The sequence below is a fragment of the Ictalurus punctatus genome, chromosome 5 (assembly GCF_001660625.3).
Source record: "Ictalurus punctatus breed USDA103 chromosome 5, Coco_2.0, whole genome shotgun sequence".
NCBI classification, from domain to species: domain Eukaryota; kingdom Metazoa; phylum Chordata; class Actinopteri; order Siluriformes; family Ictaluridae; genus Ictalurus; species Ictalurus punctatus.
In genome coordinates this window covers 27437631-27459777 of record NC_030420.2, presented here as the reverse complement: position 1 = coordinate 27459777, position 22147 = coordinate 27437631, and the positions used below count along the sequence as shown (strand labels likewise).

The 22147-nt window shown below is 39.1% G+C and overlaps 1 protein-coding gene across 3 annotated transcripts in view; it reads right to left on the bottom strand.

Annotated features, from left to right (window-relative positions):
* The window catches only part of celsr3 (cadherin, EGF LAG seven-pass G-type receptor 3), a 74193-nt gene that overhangs the window by 20502 nt on the left and 31544 nt on the right, over nt 1-22147 (bottom strand). For all 3 annotated transcript variants that reach the window (XM_017468253.3, XM_017468251.3, XM_017468252.3), the window contains exons 10-20: nt 20674-20843; nt 19016-19201; nt 18577-18687; nt 17120-17288; nt 9433-9574; nt 8928-9048; nt 3337-3520; nt 1487-1588; nt 1250-1344; nt 910-1119; nt 56-239 (exon numbers count right to left, since the gene is read on the bottom strand). In XM_017468253.3, coding sequence (XP_017323742.1) covers nt 56-239; nt 910-1119; nt 1250-1344; nt 1487-1588; nt 3337-3520; nt 8928-9048; nt 9433-9574; nt 17120-17288; nt 18577-18687; nt 19016-19201; nt 20674-20843 — 1674 coding nt within the window. The remainder of the gene's footprint in view (nt 1-55; nt 240-909; nt 1120-1249; nt 1345-1486; nt 1589-3336; nt 3521-8927; nt 9049-9432; nt 9575-17119; nt 17289-18576; nt 18688-19015; nt 19202-20673; nt 20844-22147) is intronic.

The window sequence follows — 22147 nt, the reverse complement described above, 5'->3', positions numbered from 1 at the left end:
AGCTGTTTGGAGAGAGTGTATGGAGTGTGTGTGTGTGTGTGTGTTTGTGACTGACCTATATTGGGTGCCACCAAAGCTACAGGATTGAGGTAGGTGTGTTTGGTGTTCTGGGCGAGGGTGCGTGAGTATTGCTCTAACAGATCCACCAGGCCCGCTGCTCCACTCTGAGCTGAACCCTGAGACCTCCACAACCCTGCGGTGCCCGGGCTCAGTAACACACTGCACGCTCGCAGCATATTCTGCACAGAGGGAGGAGAGGGGCGATATAGGAAAAGGTAGAAAGAGGGAGAGAAAAAGAGTTGGGAGTTAGAGATAAGGTGAGACCAAAAGATGAGGAGGGGGAAATACAGATGTTGCGTTTGAGGAGAAGGAAACGAGAAAGATAGAGAGAGGAAGTAAGTGAAGGAAGAGAATTAAGTAGGGGGATCGAGAGAAGGAGCAAAACAATGAGATAAAAATCGGAGGAGAAGAAAAATGAGAAATACAGAGGGGCAGATGGAGGAGAAATGAATTGAGAGATGACACATGAAACGCGGTAGAGAAAGAAGAACCGAGGTTGAAGGAGGGAAGAATGACAAAAAGAGGGGAAGAGACAGAGAGAAAGAAAAGTAGAGGAGAATGAGAGAGAAAAGCAAAGAAGGAGGAAGAAAAAAAGCAAATAGAGACAGAGAAAAAGAGAGAAAAAGGAAGGGGAAAGGAGTATAGAAGCAGAAGTACAAAGAGAAAGGGATAGAAAAAAGAAGAGCAAGAGACAGAGAAGAGGAGAGGGACACAGAGAGATGATAAGGAATGAGATCATGTGAAACAGAGACAGTGAGACAGCGAGAGAGACGGAAATATAAACACAGAGAACTGGAGAACTGTGTGTGTGTGTGTGTGTGTGTGTGCGTGTGCAGTGCGTATTCTCACCTCAGTGAAGTGAGCGTCCTGCGTGGCCGTTAAACCGAAACCTGTTTGGAGGCTCTCAAAGGTCAGGAGGCGGGACAACAGTCTCTCGGCAATCTGGAGGTCATTGCCGTAGAGACGGGTAGTTGCCTCGGTGACGTCACGCAGCTGATGGGCCAGCTTCTTTTCAGTGATGGTGTTCAGTACCGTCTCGTTCCTTTCAACGGCTTCCAGCTGCGCGCACACACACACACACACACTGTATTAATCTGTATTAGTAGTCTTGCAAGAAATGGATGTGTTCTGAATGAGGTACAAAAGAGGCGTGTGTGTGTGTGTGTGTGTGTGTGTGTTGATCTCCTACCGCTGTGTTGAGCTCAACAAAAGCAGGAGAAGTGCAGTTATAGAGATCAGGCTCCAGCCAGCCTCGGTCTACATCACAGTGACGAATAGCAGCTCCTACAACACAAACACACAATTATCAGTGTAATCAGTTTAGAACATTATGTGGTAACATCACACATCTACACATTCTGTGTTTTAAAGAGTATCTGTTTAAACCAGGCAGCACAGGAACACGAACATGAACACAAACACTCACCTACTGAACCTCTGGGACAGGGCACCACAGCTGGCATGTTGAACTTGGTCCTGGGCCACCAGATGCCCATGGTGATCATCTTTGGACAGCCATCATAGATCACTGTGGAGCACAGAGGGATGAATAGTTGTTTAAAACATTTTTTTTTTAAATGGGATATGTCAGTAATGCAGATAAGTAAAGGTGGAGAATTGACCCTAAAGACAATAAGACAGTGCAAGTAATATTTTGTGGTATAATGTTGGTGTGTTGCTGATTTGGTTGGGTTTTACTTGCTCAGTTTCTCACTGTCACGTACATTATCAGCTCAGGAGCCAGTCTTACAATAGATGCAAGAGCAAAACATTACGCAATATAAATCGGCTAGTTCACCCAACTACTGACTACATGCAACTGACTGATTTCTTTCAATGAAAACTGATAATAATAATAATAATAACAATAGCTAATACTACTACTCCTACTACTACTACTACTACTATTATTATTATTATTATTATTATTATTATTATTAAATTAATTAATTACGATTTTTCTCATAACAGCAGCTCTGCCAGTTGTGGCAGTTGTGTACTAACCACTGCATACCAGGACACCCCACAAACCCTGCTGTTTGGAGATGCTCTGACCCGGTCGTCTAGACAGCACAATTTAGCCCTTGTCAAATCCTTACGCTTGCCCATTTTTCCTGCTTCCAACACATCGACTTCGAGAACTGACCATTCACATGCTGCCTGATATACCCCACCCCTTGACATGTGCCACTGTAACGAGATAATCAATGTTATTCACGTCACCTTGTCAGCGGTTTTAATATTATGACAATTCTTTTTTAATAAGTAACACATTGTTTAATAATGTAATCATATGTCACTTCTGTGGTATAAATGTAGCAATGGAGAAAACGCTTCTTGCTGGGCCGCATCACACCACCTTGTTCTATTTTCCTAGAACACCGCATGCGAAATGTTTGATTCCTTATTTAAATACAGGACTCATTCAATTTATTGCTGTCAGAGAGACAAGGAATAAGCGGCTATAAATTGGATGTCTTTTAGATTTACAAATGCAAGTGAACACCCATAAAAGTGCATGAACACAGAAACCACATTTACTATGGTTATATAGGCCAGATGGCCATTTATACTACTGAAATATCACCCTGTGATCTATAAACTACATCTAATCCTATGTCATAATATATAAAAAAAAATTAAGCAAATAAGAGGAGTTGATTTAATTGGACCGAACTACAACACAGCTCATATCTGTGATAATGTATTCGTTTTTTTCCTAACCCCCCCCCCCCCCCCCCCCCCCACCTTTTTTTTTTTTTACAACTCCACTGCTCTTTGTCAGGTGACCTATTTTCTGCTAAACCAATACGCACCAACACGTTTAACTTGTGCCTGATTTTTTTGTCCTTCTATTGATCGTGTCCCATGTTCTGTGTCCTATGACAGGAAAATAACACACACAAACGTAGTAACACTTCCACAGGATGCTTTAAATGGCGAAAAAAAAAATCACAAATAAATGATTAAAGCAGAGTGGAATGAAGAAATAGATAATAGATCAGAAGATGAATGAATATCTGCACGGATGGAGATGGAGACACAAAATCATGAGTGTTAAATTAACTTTTGTGAGATATATATAGATTTATTTTATTATTATTTTGAAGTAATTTAACACTGGTGCTTTTTATTGCATGGATGAATAACTGGCTGGATCACCCAAAGGAAGCTGGATTAAGTGTTTGTGCGTGTGTGTGCATGCATGTGTGCGTGTATGTGTGTGTGTGTGTGTGTGTGTGTGTGTGTGTATGTGTGTGTGTCACTCTGTCCCACCTTCGCAGCCAGTCTGTGTGACCTCAGCGAAAGGGTTGTCACACATGTTGCACTGCCGACCAATCACACCCGGCCTACACTGGCACTGGCCGCTCTCTGGGTCACATGACCGTGTGAAGGAGCCCACTGGGTAGCAGTCACATGGCAGGCAAACATCACTGCCCCGTAGTCGATAATGGAACTCCTGAAACATATACGGCCACACAACACAGAAATACACATGCATGAGCAGGAATGGACACGTCCACGGACATCCAAGCGTAAATATACACAGACAACCATACAGACAAAATGACAGATAAAACCCCATGAACAAATAAACACACACATGCAAAACACCCATATGCATGTGACAAAAGACAAAACACAACGTTCAACACACAACATATACACAGACAAAACAGAAAGACAGAGCAAGGTGAATAGTATCCTATAACATTGGCAGTAGTTCCAGCTGCAAGACAAATCACAGGTTTATTTAGGTTTAAAGACGTTACTTGAATACATTATCATTACTATATTAATAGCTCATTCACATGAACATGCAGCAGACAATCCACATAATACAACGTCTAATAATAAACAGATTACTCTTTTAATAAGAAAATGAATAATCGTTGAAATGGTGACATTTTCTGTGAGGAGATATTGATTTAACATTTATGTAAAAATTCATCAAGCTGCTTTGCACCACTCCATCATTGATTACTTTCCTATAACTGCACACAACCAAGCCTTTTATTCCTTACTTATTAACTTGTATCATATTTAACAACTATAAGAACTCATTTCTAGAGCCATGAGGCCAACCACTAGTGATTAATATTCATAGAGAAGGACCCCTCCTCGGGTGGGCATTTATATTCATTAACTGACTTGCTTGAGCAATGATATATTGCTGTTTCTCCAGTGTGAGGAGGAGGAAGATCTAAATATTCAAGTCCGAGCAGACATACTATACACTATACACTTATACTATGCACTATACACTCGGCCGTCTAGTGTATGAATTTTAGAAGGGAATACTTTCGGTATTGTACTAACTGGAAGTACATGCTGTTTGCCGGTCGAGGTCAAATTACATCAAACGCATGTAATGCGATAGCACTAGCATTAGCGAAATAGCCAAACAGATAACAAAAATCAGTTGGTACATTTTACTGTTTATGTTAATGTTTCCTTTCTGCCCAACAAGTCCTCAGTCACCGTCAGACGGAGGCGTAATCGACTCCGCAGGTGAGTTTTGCTTGCACAATTTAAAATCAACATAGTAAGTTGTAGTTGTGGCTTTGGCTGCTGGCTATCTTGAATTATTATCATTTTTTCATTCAGCCTGATATAGCCCGTCCCCATCCGCTACGTAAGGAAAGCTGCGACCGCTGAGTACATGAAGTGTCCATCATTCCACACTTCATTTTTTTCAGTTGAATGAATGCATCATCTGGGAACTTAAAGTGCACTTCGATTTTTGGGGGGGTTTTCAGTGTGAACACACTAACCACACTATATATACTACAAAATGGCGTACAATAGTGCATAGGTGTGCGATTTGGGACGCATGTATTTTCTTCTGAATCAGAATTTTCATGAATATTTCGGTTCCTTACTTGAGTAAGAAATATGCCATTTCCTTATTTAATGTCGTGAAACTGCAAGTTCAACTGCTGGCGATTTTACTGGCTTTGATTGCCAATACTAAAATAAGAGAAATGAGCTGAGATGTGACTGTAAACATTTGTGAGATTTTTTGAGCAATAAAAAGTACGATACAGGGTTCATATTTCTGTACGTACTCTATTGTTACATCAGATTCTGTACAGGTTTAATTTACTACTTGTTGATTTGAACTTGCCTGTGTTAAGCAGCAACTCAAATTCTATTCTAAGTTAAATCTTGCTCAAAATACTTTTAAATAATTCGACGCGTTATGTAAATGCACAGTAATATTTTGTCAGTTTATTGGAAACATTGGGCTTTTTTTTTTTTCTGAATTCTGAATGTAAACCCATTTTTATATAAATTGTCACTGGTTTCCAGTCAACATTATTGAAATGCATGATACCTTTAATAATGGTGGTAATGGTTTCCAGCACTCTAACAAAATGAGCAAATCCTGGATCCCAAACTTTTAAGACCCATGGCTGTAGAGAGCATTTCTGGAAATGCTAGGCATTTCTTTTTTCTTTTTTAATTTCTACTAGCTGAAATGATCAAAATAAATATTCATAGCTACACTAACCTATCATGAGAAAGACTATGAATAAAACAACCAGAACTCAATTATAAATCAACAAGCTTAGCACTAGTCTGCCTCAGTATCACTGACTAAAGTCTCTAACATTACTTTAGGCAGTGTAACATCTTACAGCGTAACTAATCTCTCTTAATTAAGGCTTCATGCATGTGAATCAATTACCATATGCCTTACAGGCTAACGATGCAACCAATTACTCTGTGTGTGTGCAATAGTGTGTGTCTGTTTGACTCCAATGCCTACTATCACACACTCACACACTGAAGTGGTAAGGGGCTTGGCAGAACAGACAGTGACACTGATTAGGTCACGAAGAAGATGAGGAGAGTTGGCAGGGTGCTGCTACAAGCACGTCAGACAATTACATTATTACGGGAAATAGTCTCAATCTTACATCTTAGAAATAAAATAAGATTATGCTATAATAAGTATCTAATAATAAAATGAAGGCTATGCTTTGAAGGTCTTGTCATTTTGCGGGATTTTCTTGCAAAACATCTGGTTTTTCTGGCAACCCTGTGTACCAAACTGTAATTTTTGCTACCTGTAGTGAAAATGACCTTAACAAAGATACAGCACATATAGTTTTAGAATCTTTTTCTTATCATTGCACCTGTATTCCTGTATCCAGGCATAGACATAGAAAACACACAGGATTAAGAAAGGGATAATCCAAAGCTAGGTGTGCATTACATGATTTTTATGCACGACGTGGAGGCAAAGATCCACCTGACCCGAAGCATTAAAATGGTGTAATGCAGACGTAGCTGTGGATTATCCCGCTTATACCATGGTCACTTGCCAGCAGTGACAAGTTAAAGCTGTCATTGATGTTTGCAGCACAAAATTTGACTGAAAAGTTCAAAATAACGGTTAATCTTAGTCATTTTATGTACGGGGCATTAGATCTAAATCATTCACAGAGATGAAGTAGTGCGATACGCCTTGATTTATTTGAATTAATTATAATAAATAGTTATCAGAGAGAGAGAGACGGAGAGAGACAGAGAAAGAGAGCAAGAGAGAGACAGAGAGAGACAGAGAGAGAGACACGCAGAGAGAGACAGAGAGAGAAAAATAGAGAGAGACAGAGAGAGACAGAGAAAGAGAGAGACAGAGAGAGACAGAGAGAAAGAGACAGAAAGAGACACACACAGAGAGAGACAGAGAGAGACAGAGAAAGAGAGAAAGAGAGAGACAGAGAGAAAGAGAGAGACACACAGAGAGAGACAGAGAGAAAAATAGAGAGAGACAGAGAGAGAGAGAGAGACAGAGAAAGAGAGCAAGAGAGAGACAGAGAGAGACTGAGAGAGAGACCGAGAGAGAGAGCGAGAGACAGAGAAAGAGAGAGACACACAGAGACAGAGAGAGCGAGAGAGAGACAGAGAAAGAGAGAGACAGAGAGAGAGAGAGACACACAGAGACAGAGAGAGCGAGAGAGAGACAGAGAAAGAGAGAGACAGAGAGAGAGACACAGAGACAGAGAGAGCGAGAGAGAGAGAGAGAAAGAGAGAGACAGAGAGAGAGACACACAGAGACAGAGAGAGCGAGAGAGAGACAGAGAAAGAGAGAGACAGAGAGAGACACACAGAGACAGAGAGAGAGAGAGAGAGACAGAGAAAGAGAGAGACAGAGAGAGACACACAGAGACAGAGAGAGCGAGAGAGAGACAGAGAAAGAGAGAGACAGAGAGAGACACACAGAGAGAGACACAGAGAGAAAAATAGAGAGACGAGAGAGAGAAACAGAGAAAGAGAGAGAGAGACTGAGAGAGAGAGAGAGAGAGAGAGATTATCTATGAATCTCTCTCTCTATTATCTGTTATCTATTCGCTAATAATGAAGCCGTGTGTTTAACTACTGTATGCAAATGTGCAACTGTAACTGTATGTTACTATGGTTACAGTTGTTTATAAGCAGCGCATTCATTTAGAACGGTGATTAAACTGACTCGAAATACCTCTGTATTATACGGTTTGAACGCACACCTTCCAGCCAATCAGAATCGAGTATTCAGACAAACCATGGTGTAAATCCATTTATACATATGCATGTCACATGAGCACTATTTAAACATTTTCAGTTCAAGACATGTTTTTTGTTTACACTGCCATGTGCCTGTCTGTGTTATGGTTCTGTCTCCACCCCAGTCCCATCACTGCTACTGTTGGGGTCTGATACTGATTACCCATGGTTTATTCATGCTGAAGTTCATGGCGTGTTCATGTTAACTAATGCAGTAAATAATGTTATGATGTGAAGTGTTCCTGTACCATTACATATATAATAATAAATGTGAAATTCTGGAATTGGTACAGTTTCAAAATACATATTATTATTATTATTATTATTATTATTATTATTAAGCTATTATTTTACCTCTGCAAATGAATACACATCTAATATATTACCCCAGACCTGATTTCCAGGTGGCCATGAGCAGAGAATGGGTTTGAGTAGAAAAAGAAGACAGATTTTGCCAGCAGAACAGAGAGATTTCAAAAGGTCAGACATCAGGCAGCATTGCAGGGGTTCAGATTAGAGATAAGAGATCGAGGGCTCTGTGTGTACGCACACGTGTGAAGAGAGATAGCTCTTTCAAAGCTTAATCTTGTGTTGAATAATCTCCAGGAGCTTTTTATACGGTACGTCAAAGCCGTCTAAAATTCTCCTAGAACAACACCCTCGTGTCTTTATGGAAATGAATTAGAATGGTAATCATGAATGTACGGATTAGGCTCTAACACTGGGATTAGAGGTTGGGTTATAATGAGAGATTAATTACTTCGAGGACTATTTGTGTGCGCACGTGTACATTTGTATTGAACTCCACTTGTTTTCTATGTGGCTGTATGGCCAGACACAGCTGGATCATGGGATTACGTGCTGAGCTGAAACTGATATGAAAGCCATGTGTGCTGTATGTCTGAACTTGCAGGGAAATTCCCTGGGAATATACAATGAATTAGTCAATCAGCCAAATCTGGTAGCTAAGCAACGTATAAATTCATACAGAGACAGGTCAAGGGCTATAGTTAAATAACGGAAAAATATCGCCTGATCTTCAGTTTGGCTTCAGTGAGCCGATGCCCAGTGTAGCACCAGATTCCTGTTCTTGGCTGATATGAGTGAATAATATTTAAGAATAAACGAGAATAATATTTAAGATGTGAATATAAAGAACCTGACAAATTTTTGTTTGCTCAGTAAAAAAAAAAAAAAACTATATATAGCAGATTTTTATTTTTTATATATTTTTATGTCTCTGGTCAAACAGTGTGTGTGTGTGTGTGTGTGTGTGTGTGTGTGTGTGTGTGTGTGTGTGTGTGGGCTGGCACCTTGCAGAGGCACTGGCCGGTGGTCTTGTTGCAGTCTGGGTCGAAGCCTTTGCTGACATCACAGTGACATGGTCCACATGTAGGATTTCCCCACCAACCACGGGGGCACTGTTGCTCACTCCTGCAACACACACACACACACACACACACACACACACACACACGCGGACATGCACACCAAGACAGTTTAATACCTGCAGCCACTCATACAAACTATTTCACATTCTGTAATGGAAACATGGACAGGCGAGCAAGTGCATGATTGCAAAAATGTGTGTGTGTGTGTGTGTGTGTGTGTGTGCGTGTGTGAGTGTGAGTGGGTATGTTTATTTGTTTGTTTGTTTTGGTTGAATATGGAAGAACAGGCAGAAAAACAGGTCTTAGGATTATAGCAGTTCTATAGAATTAGATCAAGGCTTATTTACCAGAGAAGGGAGAGAAGGGGTGAGTGCTTATAATGGTAAACTGTGCCATGATGTGTGTGTGTGTGTGTGTGTGTGTGTACCTGTGTTGGCAGTACTGGCCATAGTGGTTGTCTCCACAGTCACACACATAGCCGTGAGAAGAGCTCGGCTTCCTGTGGCACCGAGCCTCGTTCTCACACGGGTTCAGCCGACATGCATCTGTACAGCTCTTACCATAAAAACCTGCACATGCACACACACACACACACACACACACACACACACACAAAAACTTCACTTTCTGCTTATCATCAAACCCTGCAGAAGCACACACACACACACACACACACACACACACACACACTTCACTTTCCGCTTATCATTAAACCCTGCAGAAGCACACATACACACACACACACACACACACACACAAACTTCACTTTCTGCTTATCATTAAACCCTGCAGAAGCACACATACACACACACACACACACACACACACAAACTTCACTTTCTGCTTATCATTAAACCCTGCAGAAGCACACATACACACACACAAACTTCACCTTCTGCTTATCATCAAACCCTGCACAGACACACACACACACACACACACACACACACACATTTCCTGGGTTTGTCTGATCATAAATTTGAGTATCCGCTAGCTGTACTGATTCTTTACACACAGAGCCTGCAGCTAAATGTTTTTGCTCTTTACCAAGAACAATTTTCCTCTTCTATGAAGTTGTTTCACAATCCATCTACAAGAATTACATGTAATGGATTTTATTGAATAAAATGATACCCAGTGCAATAAGAATGATTACACCAAAGCACTACTGAATGATTGATTCTGATTGGTCTGAAAGTGTTGATTCGTTTTCGGTAACAGCAGCTATGATAGTAGTTCCGTCTGCAAGGCAGATCAGAGGTTTATATTAATTCGCTCATTCTATGTTATTATTTCAATAGTAACAACTTACACAAGGACTTGCATGGCAGAAACACACTACTACATTTGTGTAATTTTTGAGATGGCGAAGTTTTCTGTCAGGAGACATTTATTTTGTACTTATGAAAGGAATGTCAGAGCTTTATTACAGTCAGAAGCAAAGCTGTAAGGTTTTTGACAGGGAAATGGAAAAGTCTTCAGGAAAGACAAATTTGCAGTTTATTGGTAATACGTACCATTTTTTTTGTCGTATTAACTTCACGAGAGAGTAAAAAAGTGAGACTGATGATTGAATGGCTCGTTTTAACAGCCATAACATAACATAAGCGATTACAGGACCCAACCTTTCTTGTAGATGTTCCACGTAACTACAAACTGATAAAACATTTTAAAAAATGATGTTTTGTTCTTTAATTAATACAAATTTGGAATAGATGAAAAGTCGCTGTAGTATAGGAGAAATAAAACATTTCAGTACGTGCTGTTAGTGAAAACCATCCGTCCATCCCTCCATTTTCCATACCGCTTATCCTACACAGAATTGTGGGAGAGACTGGAGCCTATCCCAGGGAACTCGGGACACGAGGTGGGGGACACCCTGGACAGGGTGCCAACCCATTGCAGGACACAATCGCACACACATTCACACACTACGGACAATCTGGAGATGCCAATCAGCCTACAAGGCATGTGTTTGGACTGGGGGAGTACCTGGAGGAAACCCCCAAAGCACAGGGAGAACATGCAAGCTCCGTGCACACAGGGCGGAGGAGGGATTTGAACGCCCAAACCCCAGAGGTGTGAGGAAAATGTGTTACACAGTAAGCCGCCATGCCCCGACTGTTATTGAAATAGCATTGAAAATAATCCTTTTTGTGGTGGTAATGTATCATATCAACCCGTCATTGATTGGGCGGCTGTGGATCAGGTGGTAGAGCGGGTTGTCCACTAATCGTAGGGTTGGCGGTTCGATTCCTGGCCCACATGACTCACTCCACATACCTTCCTATAACGTCTTTGGGCAAGACACTGAACCCCAAGTTGCTCCTCATGACAAGTTAGCGCCTTGCATGGCAGCTCTGCTACCACTGGTGTGTGTGAATGGGGTGCATGAGACACAGTGTAAAGCGCTTTGGATAAAAGCGCTATATAAATGCAGACCATTTACCATTGATGATTTTCCTATAACAGCATGCCCCTTGTATTTTATCTCAAATTTCCCCATGGGGATCAATAAAGTCTTTCCATCCATCCATCCATATATCAATCTTATTCCAGAATTAATTATATTGTTCTCCAAATGTATTGAACAGACAACCAACCAGAAATTGAGAAGCTTTTGCCTCCTGCATCATTCTCCTTAGTTGGATGCCCATTGGAAAAATTTGATCAATGTACTATTTAGTTGTATATATGAAGGCTGTCAATCTGAATGATGTATTACTTGGATTAAAAACCTAATTATTATTATTATTTTAAAAAACATCATACTGAAAGGACAAAGCGAGTGATGGATGCCATAATTACGCCACATTGCTTTGAGGCTGAGTGCAGATCAAACAGAACTTCATCAGGTTTTGATTTTTACTGGATCTGAGAGTTATAAGTAGCCAGCCAGAATGAAGAAGACAGTGCGATGGTGCTGTTAGAAAACAAACCTTCTGATGGAGGATTGACAATGTAGCATCTGCAGCTTCTTTCATTCAATGTGGCTCTGATTTACTAAAGTTTGGCATACGTAATAATGTATAAACTTGAGAACTCCAACAAAAGAGATCCTAAACTTTATATCAAATATTCACTGAAGTTTAACACGTTTAATGCTAAAAGATTTTAAAAGCTTCTCATTACACATTCATATGTACACTCATTTACATTCATATCATATTATTCCAACACATCTGACTGTCTTTAATCTGTGTTACACACAAACAAAAAAGCAAATGGAATACACAATTTATCAAATGCACACACAAATTCTAAACATATTAAAGAGTAAACCCGGGCCTTAATGTCATTTGGATATTATTGGACAAGGATGTCACCTCATGGCTGATCATTATAACCTATTTAACCATTTATCATAATTATTCAATCTCATTTATTCCATAGTCTAGGACCACCTGCTATCTTTAAAAGGGCTTCCAGGCCAACTGATAGTAGTGATGGATTAGTTTAGCTTACTGAAAACTTGATGGAAAGGTCCAGGACACTCAAGAACATTATTAATTAATACAGAAATACTTGAAAGCATGAGGTGCTCACTTTACATAAAATATGTCCTTTTAATTAAGCTTTGGAGAAAGACAGGAAAACCTACATTCACTAAATGGGGCACACACACAGAAGCAAATAAAAGTGACAGAAACAGGACACAGCCATGCACAAGAGACACGAGAGAGAGAGAGAGAGAGAGAGAGAGAGAGAGAGAGAGAGAGAGAGAGAGAAGGCTACAGAACGTGAGAATGCATGAGCGCTTAGACTTTTACACAAAACAGGACCTTAACCTTGACTTCAGTCACACTATAATCCTATTGAAAGAAAGACATTTTCTCTATAGGCTCCAACACAATAAACCTCTCGTCTCTAATCAAGCAGTCTGTTTGATCTTCCCTTTTCACTCTTCCCTTCCTCCTCCTTCCCTCCTTCCCTCCTTCCCATTCAATCCAGACGCAGAACCGAGAGATTTTCTCTCTCCAGAGGAACCCGAGCAACTGACTCTGACTCCTTCGTCACACTGACATACTGAGATGGAAAAAAAAAAGACTTGCTTGCCTGCTGTGCTTTCTCACACTGAGTATGTAATCAGACCAGAACACACTGCACTGTCGCCATAGACACGATAATGCAGTGTAATAATAAAAAAGCCATATTTACAGTTGTGACGTGTACATAGTAAGAAGTTAACACAGAAAACGTACACGTTGGTATTCAGAGCTCAGCTGTAATTCAGGAATTACAGGCTCCACAGACACGTGTACGAGAGTTGCACGAGCGGGGCGGAATTTTCAGTATTCATCACAATATGTCACTCTGAAATGTATGTTTCGAGCACATACCATAGGGGGGAAATAAGTATCGAACGCGTCAAGATTTTTTTCAGTGAATATATTTCCATTAAGGTTATTCACATGAAATTTACACCAGACATCAGTATTAACTCAAGACTTCATTTAATTGAAGGAATGATGAATGGAGCTCTTTACCGGAAGATTCCTGAGAAGAATCTGCTGTGTTGGTGGGATAGATTTTCCTGTTGCTCTTGTGTAGTTTAAGAAGGTTTCGATGAATCCATAATAGCATAATAGCAATTCATCAATAAAGTTAGCAACAAAGTTACGATATTGGCTGAACTTTTTCATCTTATGTGCTTTATACGATACAAAAGCACTCTGTCGCAGTGTAACATTCAGTAAACTCTTAAATAGTGTCCTAAATAAATCAGAACTATGTATGTACATAACCATCATTTTATTAAGCGACAGATTAATACATTATTTTTATTTCAGGTAGAAGTCATCCTTTTTTTTAACAACCACAGAAGTGTTTTGGCTTTATTTCTTGGAGTGCGTGCTTATGAGCTTTGTGTGTGTGAGTTTTTGAACGCACATCTCAGCGTTTGTCAGGATCATGCGACAAAAGGGAAAATTCATTACTGTGAAGGTGAGACGAAACGGAATTATTTAGAGTTACTATTACATGTACAGAGCTTGATGCCTCTTAACGCTGAGAGCTATTAATAACACTCAGACTGCTGATGCAACTTTATAACTAAGGTAATGACGTGGTTAGGAGAGTGTAGGTGTGTGCGTCTGTGTGTGCGCACACACTTTTCCATCAGCCAGTAAAGTGTTAGAGTGAGTGTTAGAGTTGCACGATGTAGAAGGACTGTCACAGTGTAGTGCTGTCAGCATCTCCCTATCCTCCTCCTGTGCCTCAAAGCACTTACACCTTCCTTTTTTCTCTCTGTCTACTGCGTTTCTGACAGTCTCAGACACAGGGACTTCTTTTATATTTGAACAGACAGAATAAAAATACTTCAGGGAGTCACATAAGATGTTGAAACGCACTCTTTTATGAGTATTGTAGTAGTACAAGCAGCTCTTTTACATATCAGAACACCTACCTGGCAGCAAAGTCACTTTCATCACTTCCTCTTTAAACCGACTCCCCTTTGCTCATGTAATGATCTGGGAAAGCCTACATAATTCGATTGACCACTAATATGCCTTGTAATGTAATCTCTAAATTACCACCACTTATAAAATGAGAAAAAGAGTTGGTAGGTTGCTCAGTCTGACACTGTAAAAGGTTTCTGAAGGATATTAAGCCTCAATTATGTCTTACTACTGGAACTGTAACCTGGTTTTATCTGTAATGGTCTCTACTGCACATCTGTCTGAAACCACAGACTCAGTACGCGATAGTTTCCTACACTCTTTTAGGAGTTCAACTCGTCTGTTTAAACAGGACAGGAATCGACTTTTCAACTGTGTTTTCTCAAAACGCAAAATAATCCGTTGGTAATCGGATTAACAGCTCAATCAGAAAGAAAGAAACAATGAAAACCCTTCACATACAGTATACACCTCAATCAAAATAGAGTAAACCAGAATAATGACATTTCTATTTTTTCAAACTACATGGATTATCCACATCGTTCGATTGAATAGGAATTCATTAGAAATGTGTTAATCCGTTAAATGGAAGAATAACTGCAATGTAAATCCTCCCAATCTGATTCATTTCGAAACTGGAATATCTTGGTATGTTCTGCCTGTATGCTTTGGCATCATGAATGTTGATCGCTAAAATGAATGCATAAATAAATAAATAAATATATAAATAAATAAAAATGTAAAGAGAAAGGGAAGTTTATTTAAAATCAGTTTTTAAAATGGGATAAGCATGCAACTAATTATTAAGAGTAGAATAAGGTAGGACACGTTCCAACTTATTATTCAGATATTCATCAAAAAGCATATTATTCAGTAACTACTGTAACTTTTTCACTAACTATAATGAATGAAAAATTTTATTAACTCAGCTAACGTGCTGAACCAACTAGCTGCTTTTAATTTCACTGCAATGTTTAATTCTCAAATCTGATTCGTCTGAAGTTTTCCATAACAGCAGCTCTGACATTAGTGGCAGAATGCTGTGGTATAAGTGGAATAAAACACTTAAATATATGCTATTGTTGGAAAATAAACACACCATCCTGACATTGACTACGTTTACATGGACAGCAGTAATCTAATTACTGACCTTACTCTGAGTAAGATAATAATGCGATTAAGGTGTTTACATGAGTCGCTTTTAGAATACTCCTGTCATGTTCCCGTTTTACATGTTCTAGAACATAATTAGATTAACAGCCCGCGTCATTACGTCACCGCGCCACGCCATCCGACGTCCCTCCAGAATTTCACGTATCGACATACAGTTCGTCTTTGTTATGGTACCGTATACAGTTTTGGGTGTTTTTATTAATTTTTTTTTAATGAACGCTTTAAGTGCAGTTATTTATTTGTCATGCTGTACATGCTAATAGACGACTGCTTGAAACCGTGGGTTGCGTCCCAAACCACGTACTTACCATCTATATGGTAGCCAAGATTCATGTATTTTTCCCCACTACAGGCCTATAGTAGGCAAGTATGCGGTTTGGGACGCAGCCGAACTCTCTTGTTCGCCGTAAAATGTTGAGAACTGCCGTGTGTGATCAGGACACGTTTACAGACATGTAAGGTGTTTACATGTCTGTAATACAGGTTGATAATGCGACTAAAACAGGAGTACTCCACCTGTCTTAATTCGATTAGTGCTTACTTCGAGTATGACCTTAATTAGATTAAGGTAATTAAAAATGTCTGTTTACATGCTAGTTTCTTAATTAGAGTATTGTCTTAATCAGGTTAATAGTGGATTATTGTTGTCCATGTAAACACAGTGATTGATTATTTTCTTATAACATGTCCTATAACAGCATGTCCCTTTGTGTTTAATTCCTTACATAAGATGTTACATTTAATTCCTCCATTCACACGTTATTATGGTGATACTGTTTAAATCCTGTTGCATATCCATGCATGCATCTCCATCTCGGGTTAATTATCTGCATATAAATAGAAATTTTTAACTCAATGCCGAATTTAAGGTTCATAGAAACATTTTACTTGGAATCTGCAGAATCAGAATTCATTCATTTGGATTGATGGAAATGTCTGCATGTAAACACAGCCTCAATATTTGAACTCCATAAACACACATTATGTTTAAAAAGGCAGTTCTGGAGGTGTTTTGTCATCTTCAACATCACCATGTCCAGAACCTCAGCAGCGAACAACCAGCACAAAGACACTGCACAGCTCCACAGTTATCAATAAACACACGTGCATTCGAGGTAGGGCTCGATCCAATCTCGCACTACTGAAGCGCAATAATTATGCAAATCAGCTCTGGCTGGCAGCTCACCAAGCCCCAAACAAAAAACTGCACGGCCGGGAAACAGACGACTGCAACACTCAGCCAAAAATCTCCCCTTTCTCTGTTCCAAACCTACAGGCTTTCCCCTGAGGAAGTTGTCATACTGATACACCGCTAATAATAGGGACCGTCTGCACAGCATGTGCAAAATCCTCGTCCATGACTGCGAAAACAGCTCAGTAGATCCCCCAATGCTTTCATGTAAATAAACTACTGAGTTAAACTAGTGAGTATTTCTGGGTCACATCAATTGGAATTACCTTTGCTATTTCAAACACACACACACACACACACACACACACACACACACACACTCACACACACACACACACACTCTGTGTTACCTGGCTCACATATACATGTATGGCGTTCCCATTCATCAGAACACTGGCTGTGGGCGGGGCAGGAGGAGGCGCTGCAGGCGTTGCCAATATTACAACCAGTCTCCACTTTTACAGCTCTGGTGGGGCGGGGCAATGCGGGGGAATCCGGACGCACCCCTAAACGTACACCCTGCAAAGACACAAAACATACACACATACACACACACACACACACACACACCACATAGTCTGTTTTATTTGTTGCTATTACCGACAAGAAACCATTCCTCGATTTTACTATACTTTTTTAAAGTATATATATATATATATATATATATATATATATATATATATATATATATATATACCATTATTATTCTGTACCACACAAAAAGCATCTCACAAATACTTACATATACTTACTACACTTAATATCAATCCTAGGTTTATTAGTCAATAGTCAATAGTTAGTCAATAGGGCTGGAACATTGCTGGATCATTTATATTACCTAAAATGTAAGAGCCAATTCAATATGCTAGACAATTTCTATATATTATTATTTCTTTACTTCCTAGTTTGTGATTTGAACGAACAGTCATTTGAAAGTGTTATTTTGTATTTTGTTAATACTGACATTTATCTGTATTTATTTCTATATTCATGTATGTTTATTCTGATGTTTGAATTCCTGTTCTGTTTCTCTATTAGCCACTCCTACCTATTTCAAAAGACCAGTTGAATAGGTTCTGGGTAAAATTCCATAAAGACTACATAGGAAGGAGAAAGAGAAACAGTTATCTTCCTGTTGAAGCATTAGGCTTGAAAATAGTGTTTTAAGACCTGTAAGATTTCACAAGTGAAACTGGAGCCTTAGTTATCAGGTGCTTATTAATATAGGCTTTAGGAATGGAACTTTTTCCCCCAATCTATTTTATTTATTTATTCATTTATTTTGCATTTTGTGTGTTTGAATAAAGTTGTACTTCTTTACAGACTTCTAGCCTCGCACATTCACGAGTAAGAACCTCTTCTCCTGCGTTATAAATTCAAGGAAAGGTCAGTTTGGACCTTGTCTCTAAATAATTGATCATTGTTTTTGTCTCCTCCGAGTAAGACAATGTGTTCTGTGTTACATTGTTTCATGGCAAAACCAATAAACAAAAAATAAAAAAAAACACACACACAAATATATCCCTAATGACTGATAATAAGCAAGTACATGTAACATGAGACGGATGTTGAATGAGCGTTTCTAACTTGCATTATGGGAACCATTACCTTGGAATGAATTAATAAATGCATTAGTAAAAGCTAATGGAATGCTTTGGGTGTGTAAGATTTCCGTTAACAAATGCTTCAAATGAATAACCCAATGAGGAGATTATTGTTGCTAAAAGTGAGGTATTTTGAGATAGATGAGACAGGACATCTCTTTCGAGACAGAGAAACAAGCATGGATGCCATCATGTATGCGGACCTGTATACAGCCACGTATCCCGCTCTTCACTTCTCCCGATCCTAAAACTCCACCAACATACAGGTGCTTCACCTTCAGCCCATGAATCTCACTGCCTACCATTACGGTCTCCTGTGAGAGAGAGAGAGAGAGACAGAGAGAGAGTGAGAGAGAGCAGAGAAATAGGAAGAGGAAAAGAAAGAGTGCCTTTTATACTTAATGGAGTCCATTATCTTTGTAAATCTAATAAGGCATGACTTGCAAAATCAGTGATAGGAAATAGTAAAATGGTGGCTTGCTTGCATTAGGTACCTGGAAACCAAAAACATTTTGCTTCCCATAAATTATTTCAAATAGACTTTTATGCCATTTTCTCCCAATTTAATCAACTCCCGCTCATCAATTACCAAACACACACTTCCTCAGTCAGAACACTTGGAGCTACTGAAAGTGTGTGTACCGGATACAGTCCAAAGTCCAGCCTGACGGTAGCCACGTAGCGTGTCTCTCGTCCACTGCGGATGTCTCGAAGTTCCAGCTGCAGGTCATGCCAGCGGCCGTCACACACCTGCGCCTGGTCGAGCCGCAAACGCACGGGCTGAGCCGACCCCCTGGTCACCGTGAACACCAGCTGACCCGCTGTGAGCTATGAATTACAAACAGCACAGTATTGAGCACAACACAGCACTCTGAAGATCAATGGATCAATAGATCACATCAATAAATAACACCCAGCGGCGTGGGATATGGCGATGAAATCAGAGGGAAATGTTCAAAATGCGCAACACAAACTGGATAAGTGCGCTTTAAAGAAAGAAGAAAGCTGCCACTGCCAGTCTATGTTTAGGAGTGCTATCTATACGCTGCAAAAAAAAATGACATCTTAGCAAGTGAATGTTGTCAAATTTATGCAGTATTTCTAATTATAAGACTCCAGTAAACTAAATATAAGGATATTAAATCCATTTCTAGACATTTTTTTTTTACACGTTTCAAGCATTTTTTTCTCTTATTCTATTGCCAGAAATTTTAGTTTCTCAAATAATTTATTCAATTTATAATGAATGCTTAAAATAAACAAAACTATCTGCCAATAGAACGAGACTATTTCAAGCTCGGAATGAGTAAAAATGTCAAGAAGTAGGTCTAATAAACTTGTAACTTGTTTATTCTAATCTTATAATAGGAAACTCTTAGACATTGTATCCAAGAATTTTCAGTTACTTTACACCAAAATAGTTTTTATTCATAATTAATTCTATTAATTCTGTTAATAAAGGTATACAGTAGTAATGCATTTTCTTTCACATTATACATTATACGCCTATAATAGTATAAATCTTTTAATTAAAAGTTTATTATAATAATGAATATTAATATAAAATTGTAAATTAATAATTAAAAAAAAGGCTAAATGTAAAAGCAATCTTACAATGAAACAAACACAAATAAATAAATACAATGAGAAATAATAAAATAAAATAAAATAAAAAAAGTTCACAGGATCGGTTCCAGTCTACCGTGTCCCTCATCAGCATAAACCGGTTACTGAATGAATTAATGAATTAATTAATACACCCCTTTATGTGAGCTCAATAATATTGCAATTATGTTTAATGAAATTTAAAAAAAACAAAAAAACAATATGGTTATGATTCTATGAACTATGATAAATTGCTGAGCTATAATGAAGTCGGTAATGATCCATTTGAATTCTTTCTAATGTAGAATAATAATATTAAACATGAAACAAAAATCACACCGATCCGGGAAAAAAAAACATCACAGATTACATTTAGTGAAATAAAGGTGTTAAAAACGACAGATGTTTAGAAGGATTTAACAAAAGGGTGATTTTTAGTTCCTGTGACATTTGCTCCGTTTCTTATTTACACTCTGACCTGGAATCAGGACAAACGGAAAGCATTTGAAAGGGATGTGTGTATTGTCGATTTCCATAAATATTGTTTATATTGCTCAATTAACAGATTAGGATCAGATATTTTGCACCTCCATCGCTGTCAAATCAAACAGATTGGCATGGAGGAGCAAAAGATTAGCAGTGAACATAGTGCTGTGTGTTGCTGGATGTGTGTAGGTGTGAGACTGAATACACACCTGAAAGATTAAGTGTGTGTACTGTTCAGCCTGCGCCTGCAGCAGTATCCCCTCTTTGGCTCGCGTGCGGAACGCCAGTCCCATGTACCACGGTGTACTGATGGTGACATCATTCTTCAGATCCCACAACAGCGCACTGCTACCAAGGAAACGGTGGGGGTGGGGCATCACTGAGGAGGAGGCGGAGTTGTACGATCAGTCACCAGAGCCTCTTACACGGTCATTTTAAATCAGATCTATCAGGTCTCGTCTTTTATCGCCAGTCATCTGAACTTGATAATTGTCTGTGTCATTCAACCCGCTGTGTTTGTTTTGGTAACAGACAGCACCGTGTCTCGCCCCGTGCTGCATAACGCCAAGAGAGCTTGTGAATATTTAATACCAGTGAAGGCGTATTAACTCATCTGAATTGCCAAACAAGTTCAATCAAAAAGACAAAAAGAGAGGTGAAATATACAGAAAGGAGATTTCTGAGTCTGTATTCATTTCACAGTGTGAACTTACTTTCGAAAAATAAATGCGTCGATAAAGCTTTCGCTTCTGCGCCGTTATAAATTAGCACTGGATGATGAGTTTCTTCTTCTACAAAACACATTATGGAGTCAGTGTGTCATATGTCAGAGAAGGAACTCTGGACTACAGTTCCCAGCAGCCACTGCACCACATCGTCATGTCACATGACCACCTGCAGCTGAATTCATTCCTGTTAACGAGCACTTGCGGGTATTTATAGCCACAGTTTGTACTACACTGGTTGTCTTATGGTTGTCTTTCTTTGCTGTCGCCTTTGTCGCGGTGTTTCGGTCTTGGGTTTGTGTTTAGTCTTTGCCATAGTGTTTTTGCCACAAGGTCATAGTGTCGTTTTGTTTTGTTTTGTTCTTTATTAAACTTATATTCTGCACTTGCATCTGTCTCCATCTCCAAATCGTGACACAGTGGATATATTTATAAAAAAAGAATATAATTGTATATCTATAAAATGATATTATATATAATAACAGCAGGGTATACCGACTGTGGTTTTTATTATTAAAGCCAGCTTAAACAACCTTTTTTTTTGTTTTGTTTTTTTTTTATTGAATGAATGTTTCCTTCTAATGGGATTGTAGTGAAGGCAGTAACGAGATGAAATGACACATCTCGTAGCAAACACCTTTTGAGAAACTCTTCTGAAACTACTCAAATTATTTCATGATTGATGGAAAGATTTAAACAAAAATGGCTTAATATGTATAGCAGCAGCTAAAAAACTGCAGGAAACATTTGCTTGTAAAATATATTTGAGATGTCTAGTTAGTCAGGACTAAAATCCATTCATCCATCTTCTGTAATGCTTATTCTACACAGGGTCGTGGGGGAGCTTGGAGTCTATCCCAGGGAACTCGAGGTGTGGGACACCCTGGACAGGGTGCATCGCAGGGCACAATCGCCCATACATTCACACGTTACAGAAAATCATCCTACAACACACGTC